The sequence below is a fragment of the Henckelia pumila genome, chromosome 1, assembly GCF_033568475.1.
Source record: "Henckelia pumila isolate YLH828 chromosome 1, ASM3356847v2, whole genome shotgun sequence".
Classification (NCBI taxonomy): domain Eukaryota; kingdom Viridiplantae; phylum Streptophyta; class Magnoliopsida; order Lamiales; family Gesneriaceae; genus Henckelia; species Henckelia pumila.
This window is the reverse complement of record NC_133120.1, coordinates 171,926,210-171,937,923: the sequence shown is the minus strand read 5'-3', so window position 1 is coordinate 171,937,923 and position 11,714 is coordinate 171,926,210. Positions and strand designations below refer to the sequence as shown.

The window sequence follows — 11,714 nt, the reverse complement described above, 5'->3', positions numbered from 1 at the left end:
TTAGGTGGGATCATTAAGCAATGCGCTGGATGCGGTTGGTACTTCATTGCCAAAGTAGTGCTTGACTCTCTGCCCATTGACCTTGAAAACTCTTCCATTTGTACATCGCAATTCAATGGCACCATGTGGATAAACAGTCTCCACGAGAAACGGCCCTGACCATCGCGATTTCAACTTCCCTGGAAATAATTTCAACCGAGAGTTAAATAGCAAAAGTCTCTGACCCTTTTCGAATTCCCTATGCACAATGACTTTATCATGCCACTTCTTTGTTTTCTCTTTGTAGATCTTGGCATTCTCATATGCTTCACTTCGGAATTCATCCAATTCATTCAACTGTAGTTTCCGCAACTCTCCGGATGCTTTGAGATCCATGTTTAGCTTCTTGATAGCCCAAAACGCCTTGTGCTCCAACTCCAACGGTAAATGACATGCCTTACCAAAAACCAGCCTGTAGGGAGACATCCCAATGGGTGTTTTGAATGCAGTGCGGTAGGCCCAAATGGCGTCATCTAGCTTGATTGCTCAATCTTTCCGATTTGTCTTAATCGTTTTCTCCAAGATTTGCTTGATTTCCCGGTTAGAGATCTCTGCCTGGCCATTGGTTTGAGGATGGTATGCACACGCCACCTTATGCCTAACACCATACTTCGTGAGCAAGGTATTAAAAATCTTATTGCAGAAATGCGTACCTTCATCATTGATTATTGCTCATGGAGTTCCAAACCGCGTGAAGATATTCTTTTGCAAAAATTTAACTACAACACGAGCATCATTAGTCGAGGTGGCAATGGCTTCCACCCATTTTGAAACGTAATCAACTGCTAACAAAATATAAGTGTACCCAAAAGAAGGGGGAAAGGGACCCATAAAATCAATACCCCACACATCAAATAATTCTACTTCTAAAATATTTGTGAGGGGTAATTCATGCCTTCTTGAAATATTTCCCATTCTTTGACATTTATCACATGATTTCACCAAGGTATAACTATCTTTAAACAACGTAGGCCAATAAAAACCAGATTGTAATACCTTAGCAGTAGTTTGGGTGGGTCCAAAATGTCCTCCATAGGGGGAGGAATGACATTGTTCCAAAATTTCATTTGCCTCTTGCCCCGCCACACATATTTGAATCACTTGATCGGCACAACGTTTGAAAACATAGGGATCATCCCACAAGTAGAACTTAATGTCATGGAAAAACTTTTTCTTTTGATGTCTATTCAACTCTGGAGGCATAGCACCACAAGACAAAAAATTTGCAATATCAGCAAACCATGGAATAAAGGAACTTACCTCAAAGATTTGTTCATCTGGAAACAATTCCTTTATGCTCTCCTCCTCCTTCATGTCTTCTAGCTCCAATCTTGACAAGTGATCAGCAACTTGATTTTTGCTACCCTTCTTGTCCTTGATCTCAAAATCAAACTCTTGTAAAAGTAGAATCCACCTTATCAAGCGTGGCTTGGCATCCTTTTTGGCAAACAAGTAGCGAATTGCTGCATGGTCAGTATAAACAACTACTTTAGTACCAATTAAATATGGACGAAATTTATCAAAAGCAAAAATACGGCAAGCATCTCTTTTTCGGTGGTAGTGTAGTTTTGCTGTGCGGCATCCATGGTGCGACTGGCGTAATATATAGCTCTGAAAATCTTATCTCTCCTTTGGCCTAATACTGCGCCCACTGCATAGTCACTAGCATCGCACATAAGCTCAAAGGGCTCCTTCCAATCTGGCACAATCATGATGGGTGCTGTGGTCAATGCCGTCTTGATCTTTTCAAATTCCTGCAAACAATCATCATCAAAAATGAATGTAGAATCTTTTTCAAGTAAATTACACAGAGGTTTTGTGATTTTAGAAAAATCCTTGATGAAACGCCGATAAAACCCTGCATGGCCTAAAAAACTTCTGATGCCCTTGATATTCTTAGGAGGTGGAAGCTTCTCTATTGCAACCACTTTGGCTCGATCCACCTGTCCAAGGACAATGCCCTCTTGAACCATGAAGTGACATTTTTCCCAGTTAAGAACTAAATTCTTTTCTTGGCACCTCTGCAAAACAAGAGACAGATTATGCAAGCAATGATCGAAAGAGGAACCAAATACTGAAAAGTCATCCATAAACACTTCCATCACGTCCTCCACCATATCTGCAAAAATCGCCATCATACACCGCTGAAAAGTTGCAGGTGCATTACACAGTCCAAACGGCATCCTCTTGAAAGCAAACGTGCCATAGGGACACGTAAAAGTAGTCTTCTCCTAATCTTCCGGTGCTATAGCAATTTGATTATAGCCTGAATAACCATCTAAGAAACAGTAATAGCAATAACCAGCAAGTCTATCAAACATTTGATCAATAAAAGGAAGTGGAAAATGATCTTTACGAGTAGCTTTATTCAACTTCCTATAATCTATACAAACTCGCCAGCCAGTTACTGTACGTGTGGAGATTAACTCATTATTCTCGTTCTTAACCACAGTAATCCCACCCTTCTTAGGCACCACTTGAACAGGAGATACCCAACTACTGTCAGAAATAGCATAAATCACTCCCGCATTCAACAGCTTTAAAACTTCTTTCTTAACTACCTCTTTCATGGCGGGATTCAACCTTCTCTGATGATCAACATAAGGAGTATACGACTCTTCCATCAAAATTTTATGCATGCAAATTGTTGGACTAATACCCTTAATGTCAGAAATTGACCATCCTAGAGCGGTTTTAAAATTTCTCAAAACTCTCAACAACTTATCTTTTTCGACAGCAGACAAGTGAGCAGATATAATAACAGGACAAGTAGAATTTTCACCAAGAAATTCATAACATAAGTGCGCAGGCAATGCTTTCAGATCATGAGTTTCAGGGGATACCTCTGGTGCACTATTTTCCAAAGTTTCAGATTCCTTAGAACTCACCATTCTTTCTTTCGGAGCACTGTCTAAGAATACTTTTTGTTCATGTAACTCCCAATCCTCTTCCTGTAAGAGTGGGTGCCCAGTGAGCCAACTGTGTGGCTATGGGCTTTGATGACTCTTTGTATAAACAATCTTTTGTTTAATATTATTTACACTTTTATGGCAATGACTTTATATTACTTCATATTGTTATATTGTGATATACTATTGTTGTTTTGATAAAGACCTTGAATATACTATAGTGTATGTAAGATGTGGTAGAACATGGAGATGTCTATCATGAAATACATCTTATAGTCACTGTATATTCTAAAAACCGTTCCTAGTCGATTGAGCCGTCCGATAATAAGGATAAGGATCGCTCGAGTTTGAGACTAGCATTTGCGATGCGGAGTACCACGTTTCATTGGTATGGAACATGGAGATGTTCGAAGCATGCAAATGGATATTCATAGGATGAATAATCGAACTACCCTATCCGGACTTTCCAAGTGGTTATCACTTATCGAGTGGATAAAGTCCGCGGTTTTGGTTGTACACCATTAGTCCTTACGACTTGAAACATCATGGAGACTCTATATGCTAGTACTGTGCTTTGACTCGTTTACCGACTCTATGGGGGTCATCAGGTGTCGAGATTGGGTACAGTTACGACACATATAGGAGTCAATGCATTGTTGTCAAGGATTCACCACATACTTGCGAGTGTGGATATCCTATGCGATCTGAGGAGATATTAGTGTGACAAATCTCTGGCCAGAGTACTTGATGTGATTTAAGAAATGGTTTCTTAGTAGCACATGCGATGTCACTAATTTGATCTTCAAGATGTATTGCATAGTTATCGAATCTTGAGCGACTCTCGATATACCAATGGTTGTTGATTCGATCGGGATATATGGATGAAGGGACCGTACTGTACGCTAACCAAAATCTACTGGTTCTTGTAGGCACTATCAGTGATACCTAGGGAATCATGGGGCGATGTTGCTAGGCGCTTTACCATGATTCGTTGGGCAAGTCGGAAAGTGTTGTTCCGAGTCACAAGGAGTTGTGAGCCCACGGCTAGCTGTATCCCTGAACCATTGAGGGTCACACAGTGTAATGGAGTTTTAATCTCCGTTGAGATAGTTAAATTTAAAGAGTTAAATTTAATGAACTAAGGAGTTGGACTTCTTAATTAAGAGTAAGGGAGTAGGGTTTCCTAAAATGACATAGGGATGGACATTTTTGGAAACCACTGAATTCGGATTCAGGAAAATTTATTTTGACTTTAAAATGTGCAGAAATGGTTTCTGTGCACATTGGTGAAATTGGTTCATCGATCGGAGTCACGATGAATTTTATATTAATTTCTGAACGTGCGGGCTTTGCTTGTCGGGCCCTAGCTTATGACTAATGGGCCCTAAGGTGTTAGTGGCCTGCATTATAAATAAGTTATTTCAGTACAGAAATTACACACAACAGCTCATAATTTTTGAGAAGCAAAAATCGAACCCTAGCCTCTCAAAAGTTTCGGCCGTCCCCTCCCTGTCCTCTGCCCGAGAAAATTCCGGTCTGTGATTTTGAATTGCAGTCTGGAATAGCGAATCAGATTCGTTTATTCTCTTCGCAGAAAACTTCTGATAGATTTTCTAGTGCAATCTATCAGAGGGATTAAACCTCTGTTCGTGGACCTGATTGAAGGAGTTCATCGGTTCCAGGGAGAGACAACAAGAGCAGATCAAATCTGTTGGTGTCCATTAATCTCGTTGCGAGATTGAAGGTAAAATTTAAATTAATTGTTATTTGAATTTTACACACACAATAATTTAATCGTTGAATGGTTGATACCCACACCATGGAATTGTTCCATGATAAAATTTTAAACTTCCGCTGCACCGGGTATCAATCGTGATTGATCTGGGAACACGCCAGTTTTCCAACACTTCCTTCTCAACCACCTCGTCCGCCACCAAACATCGTTCGAGCGGATCCGTAATTCCTGCACATGAAAAAGAGTTATGAGAATCAATAATTTCAATGCTCTTACATGTACTTACCTCATTTGGGCCTCTCATGGTGTGATAAATATTAAAAATCACCGCTTCACCACCAACTCGAAGTGTGAGTTCTCCCTTGTGTACATCGATCAATGCGCGTGCAGTAGCTAGAAAAGGTCTCCCAAAAATCAAGGGAGTTTCTTCATCTTCATCCATGTCTAAAATCACAAAATCTGCTGGAAATATGAACTTATCGACCTTTACCAAAACATCCTCCACAATACCCCGTGGATATGTGATACTCGGATCAGCCAGCTGCAATGTGATGGTGGTCGCCCTGACTTCTCCAAGCTCCAAAGTCCTGTAAACAGAAAAAGGCATTAAATTTATATTGGCTCCTAAATTACATAAAGCTCTATTTACCTTAGAACCACCAATAAAACAAGGGATAGTAAAACTCCCTGGATCTTTCAGCTTTTGTGGCAACTTTTTCTGCAGGATTGCGCTACATTCTTCTGTCAAATTCACCACTTCGTTGTCATGCAATCTCCTCTTCTTAGACATTACATCTTTGATGAATTTTGCATAATTAGGCATTTGTTCCAAGGCATTTGCAAATGGAATATTTATGTGTATCTTCTTGAAGATATCTAGAAACTTGGAAAACTGCTCATCAAGTGCCTTCTTCTTGAACCACTGTGGATATGGAAGTTGTGGCTTGTACATCGGTTTAGATTCAGCTTCCTTCTTGGGCTCTTCAACCACAATTTCTTCAGTCACTGGTTCTTCACTTTCTTTGGCTTTTCTCTACTCTTTCTCTTATAACTTCTTCCTACTTCTCAACTCAACTGCTTTGCACTGCTCTTTTGGATTCACTTCAGTATTGCTGGGAAACTGTCCTCTGTTTTGATCCTTCAAAGCATTTGCAAGCTGTCCAATCTGTGTCTCCATGGATTTCATCATAGCTCCCAAACTACACATGTGTGTCTCCATGCTGTCCATTCGAGTTTCAGTCCTCGACATCCGCTTGTTAGATTCAGTAACAAATGTAGACACCACATCATCGAACAATGTTTTACCTTCCCCTTGATTTGTATTGAATCCCGGAGGGGGTTTCAACACATTCTTGTTGTTGGCATAAGAAAAGTTTTCATGGTTACGTAAACCAGGATGATAAGTATTAGGAGGAGGGTTACCTCGATAGTTTCCATAGCCTCTGGGATTGATATATTGAGCTTCCTCAGGTGGATGAGATTCATCTATGGCAACCGACACACCTGCAGGTTCTGAGATATTCACTTTGTTCAGAGAAGCAACTTGTGTACTCAATGCAGATAACTGTGCAGTAATGGATGTAAGAGGATCCACACTGTACACTCCTTTCTTGACTCCCATACGTTCATTTGGCCATTGATAACTATTGATAGTCATATGTTCCAGCATATCATAAGCCTGAATGGGATCCTTGGCAAATATGGTACCTCCAGCAGCAGAGTCCACAGACATTCTTTTAGGCGTATTCAGTCCATTGTAGAAAAACTCTATTTCTTCCCAATATGCAAAATTATGATTAGGACAACGCCTTAACAAATCTTTGTACCTTTCACATGCCTCATATAGCTGTTCTGAATCATGCTGTTGGAAGGTACTGATCTCAATCTTCAGCTGGGTTGCTTTGGATGGTGGAAAGAATTTCTCTAAGAATTTCACAGCCATACCCTCCCAAGTTGTTATGCGTCCTAGTGGCAATGACTGCAGCCAACTCCGTGCTTTGTCCCTAAGAGAAAAAGGAAACAAACGTAAGCGTATTGTATCCTCAGAAACACCATTTATTTTAACAGTATCAGTAATCTCTAGAAAAGTGCGCAAGTGTAAATGAGGATCAGCTGTGGCAGTTCCATTGAATTGGTTCTGCTGAACCATGTTGATTAAGGCCGGCTTCAACTCAAAGTTGTTGGCATTTATTGTCCCTCTAGCGATTCCAGAATAGTGAGCCTGGATCGTTGGCCTGAAATGATCTCTAATTGGCACCAAAGGCAATTCATTGACATCTTCTTCAGCCATGTTTAATTGTTCTTCTCTCCTAGATTTTCTCAAAGCTCTTGCAGTTCGTTCAATCTCTGGATCAAAGAGCAAAGAATTCGCACTTTGAGATCTTCGCATAAACTGCAATTAAGAACAATAGCAATTTATTAGTACTTAAATTAAAATAAAGAAAACTCTAAATTAAAACTTCGACTAATTGGTAACAAGATTAAAAAATAATCTAAATTATTCCCCGGCAACGGCGCCAAAAACTTGTTGTGAAATTTCTTCGCAAGCGTACGAGTGTCAAGTTTTAGTATAGTGAAAGAGAGAGTGTCGATTCCACAGGGAATAAAATGAAAATATTCAATACTTGTAATTAAAATAGTCTTAATTTTATCTAGAAAATCAAATGTCGATAATTGTGCAGAATAAATAAAATAAATAACGAGAAATTATCAAGCTCACACACACACAAATTTCGAGGAATTATCAATCAGAGAAAAATAATATAGAGGTTTTGATTTCACTTAGTCTCGACAATATTCAATCCTAATTAATCTATTTTATGAATTTCCTTCGATTAATAACCAAAAACACTTAGATTATTCTATTCCCCTCTCCCGAGAAACAAATAGAGTGTATCAACTTACAATTCGATTTCAATATCCCTATTAGAAATCAAGATGTAGTGATATGTGTAAAATGATGTTCCTTAAAGGTTCTATTAAAGCTATATACTCTCCCGAGCTATATAAACAATTAACAGTGTAGTTCCTATTGATCCTACTCAAAATCCCCTCTCCCGAGCAATGATTCTAAGTAAATATAACAACTCAATTTATGGCCAATAAATTAAGAAGACATTCAATTCTAAAAACACAATTAATCTATAGAAATTCAATTTATTAAAATCAAAGATTCATGAATATGTCTCAACCAAGCTACGTCAACCTCTAGACTAGAAAAGTTTAGTTCATGCTCGAATTCAATAAAAACCACATCATGTTTAATATCTCAAACATAATTCAACAATCAAAAGAAAATAAAAAGAAGAAACAAAGCCGTAGTCTTTCTTCCGTGTCCGGTCGAAAAGTCTTCGTCTTCGTTCCAAGCAATCTTCAGTTCTTCAACTCCAAAAACTCACAAAAGTGCTCTCTCGAGTATTGTGTGTATTGGTGGCTGATAGCTCCCTTTTTGACTCCAAAAAATCCCTTAAATATGACCTAACAATCGTCCAAAATAATACCAAAGATATCCCCAAAGTTTCCATAAACAATCGGACTCTAATATTCCAAACAGACGACGGCGCGGGCGCGCCGGAAACACGGCGGGCTCCCTCTCAATTCGCAAAACATACTTTTAAACATTCCTCAACGGCGCGGGCGCGCCTAGGTTCAGCGCGGGCGCGCTCTCAGCTCGACGTTTCTTCTTGAGCTCTTTAGTAACAGCGCGGGCGCGCCTAAGGATAGGGCGGGCGCGCCTTCAGCTCGAACGCAGCCTGTTTTCTCTTTTCCAACTCTTGAATTTCCTTGTAAACTTCCATCTTGTAAGCTTATTTCCACTTGAACACATCGAAGTCCATAAATTTCTACAAACACAAAAACAACAACAATTTCACGCAATATCTACCAATAAATTCCAAAGGTCAAGTAAAACCATATACAAATTAAGTGCACAAAATGCACTTATCAGTAATCATGATTTCCAGTTTGTATTCGACTTGTATAGCTGCTGGTATGCTGATTTTTTTATGTTAATATGCTGATATTTGTGGTATATGATGGTTGGATCGAAGTCGATATCGTTTCAGTTACCGATTTTCAGTCGCTACGCCGTCGGTTGATGATTTTAAGCCGTTTTGATATCTTGTTGCTTGAGCTGAGTTTGATATGATGTTTTGTTGATCTATTGAGCTTATGTTCACCTTGTTTCAGCCGGTCAAGAAAGTGATGAAGTCAAGAAGTTTGATTTCAAATCGAAGTAGAAGTGAGCTAGATTTGAAGCTTCAAGAACCAAAACAAAACGAGAAGGTATAAGACGACATCGCAAGTCAGAGATTTGTAACTAGAGAATGAAGCTTCTTGAGTTGTCCCGCCAAAATCACATACTTCTTTATTGTTGTATTTAGATTGTTGATGTTGTCGATCCATCACAGGTAGTGGATCTTTATTTGATTATGATACAATATGAAATGTGAATTGATTCTTATGCCAAGGTCTGAGGCGACCTTATTTTCGAGTCTGATGAGATGACGATAGATGGATATCCATGTCAAGATCGTATACGAATCTTGATGGCAAAGAGTGTGATAGGAATCAATTCTTTATATATGCGTTTACTCTATTCTCGAGTTAAAATGTTTAGATTCGATATGTTTTTATTTAACGCGTATATATGTTGATTATACTGTGATTGTATTATCACCGGACGTTTCTGGCTGTTGTCTTGTTTTATATGTGTGCATGACAACAGATGGGGCAAGAGCTGGCCAAAGTCGACGAGGGTAGCTCATGAGTGAAGATTAGATGTGTACTCGGGTTGTTTCTAGCGGAATTGAGGTGTTTAAGTTCTAGCATGAATATTGGAAAAACTTGAAGTAGTTGGTCTTGAGTTGTGAGTGGACACCATATGTAAATTGTAACTTTTGCTAGACTTTAATCTTGTAGTTGATGTATCAATTTTTTTATAAACATGTTTAGATATTGTTCTATGTATATCTACATGATTTAGGACTTCAATATGATGGATTGGAGTGTTTGGAAGGATCATATTTTGCTGCTAAAAAATAGAGCAAAGGACTGCTCAGAGCTGAGCTCGGTCTGCTCTTTTTGGTAGACCGAGCGCAGCCCCTAAATTCCAACCCGAAGGTTGGGTTAAGATGGGGTGCTTGGTCGGCTATATTTGACCAACCGAGCGCACCCAAGGTTGAAAAAAAAATTGTTTGATCTTATTCCTTCCTTTGTTTATTAGTTTAATGATGTTTGATTACTAATTGCCCTAAAAATGAGATTAGCAACCCGAGGCCCCACAATTTCCTTTGCGGCTAACGCGAGGGGCTTGCTCTTTCTTCCATCAGAATTCTTTGCATGCATGTAGAAGGGCTAATTCCCTTGATTTCTGCTATGGTCCATACTATAGAAGTCTTGTGCTCCTTTAATACCTTGATGAGTTGCTCCTCTTTTTCAACTTCCAAACTGCTAGAGATGATGACTGGCAATGTTTCTCCTTCTTCAAGGAAAACATATTTGAGGTGTTTGGGCAAAGTTTTTAGCTCAACGTTTGGTGCCTTAAACAGATGGAAGACGCCGAGTATTAGGTATGGGTAAAGATATATATGAAAGATTACCTGATTGAGGTAACTCAGGAGCACGGTTCAAAATTGTCACAATCTCTTTCACTTCTTCATTGTAACCAAATCCATCATCATCCTGTTGAATGGGTGCTATAATAGCCACCTCTAGCTCGTCTTTTCCTGCATGCTCAAAACACTCTTGTGCCAAGTAATCCACAATGTCAACAGAATAAACACAATCATCACTATTAGGAAATTTCATGGCATCATAGATATTAAATTTCACGACCTCACCATCAAATTCCATAGTAAGTGTGCCACTGTGAACATCAATTTTTGTCATCGACATTTTCAAAAATTGCCTGCCTAACAAAATTGAACTATTGTGATCACCATTTTCCATGTCGAGTGCATAAAAATCAGCAGGAAAGACCAAATTATTTACTTGCACCAACACATTCTCTAATACTCTCCCTAGGGTATGCATTAGATCTATCAGCTAACTGTATGACGATTCCAGTTTTGTTCAAAGGTCCAAGCTTTAAGGATGCATAAATAGAATATGGCATGACATTGATCGATGCTTCTAAATCTAACATGGCATTTTCTAATCTAACATTCCCTTTGGTACATGGGATAGAAAACATACCTGGATCCTTGAATTTTGCCAGCAATTTCCTTTGGATCATAGCAGATACATTTTCTCCCAACTCTATCTTCTGACATCCCTTCAATGTCTGTTTTCTCTTTGAAGTGCAAAATTCCTTCAAAAACTTTTCATAGAGAGGTACCGGCTTAATAGCATCTAGCAATGGAATTTTTACCTCACATCTACGAAAAGTATCGTAGAGTTCCTTAATCCCTTCATCTTTCCTAGATTTCTTAAGTGCTAAGGGAAAAGGGGCTACAGGTCTATATTCAGATAGAGACGGGAACTTACCTTTTTGCGCTTCTCCCTGAACTGCTTCTTCATCATCCATCTTCAGCTCTTCACTCTGTTCCTTCTTGGATGAAACATCAACTACCTTCTCTTTAACCTTCAACTCTTTTCCATTCCTAAGAGTGATCGCAATAGAATTCTCCCTTGGGTTAGGGACCGTTTGAGATGGTAGAGTGTTGGAATGTTGCGCTTCCAACTTGTTGATTGTAGTGGCCAGCTGACCCATCTAGGTATTTAGCTTCTGGATACTTGCTTGGTTTTCCTGTTGGAAATTCAGAGTATTAGTTGCAAGATCCTTAAATATGTTTTCAAGAAACTCACCTGGTGCTGGAATTTGAAGACACTAGTGTTGTGGAGGATACGGTGGCATGTAAGCTTGATTATGCGATTGCGTCTGAGGTCCCGGTTGCTTCACCTGAGGGTTTCCGTACCTCATATTCGGATGATCCTTACAGCCTGGATTGTATGTGTTAGAATACGGATCATACTTCCGCTGGAGTGGTCCAGGAAATCCGCCAATAGCATTCACCTGTTCGACCGACTCC

General features: G+C 39.3%; 1 protein-coding gene across 1 annotated transcript; it reads right to left on the bottom strand.

The window, feature by feature from the left end:
• LOC140874463 (uncharacterized) lies at positions 1–11,395 on the bottom strand. The gene is made up of 10 exons (XM_073277755.1): positions 11,170–11,395; positions 10,685–11,034; positions 10,284–10,365; positions 10,098–10,165; positions 6,628–6,686; positions 5,212–5,270; positions 4,840–4,911; positions 1,300–1,433; positions 312–435; positions 1–179 (listed from the first exon to the last, which is right to left on the bottom strand). Exons 1-10 carry the CDS (start codon positions 11,393–11,395, stop codon positions 1–3), a joined length of 1,353 nt encoding a protein of 450 aa, XP_073133856.1.
• Between the last annotated feature and the right edge of the window lie 319 nt (positions 11,396–11,714).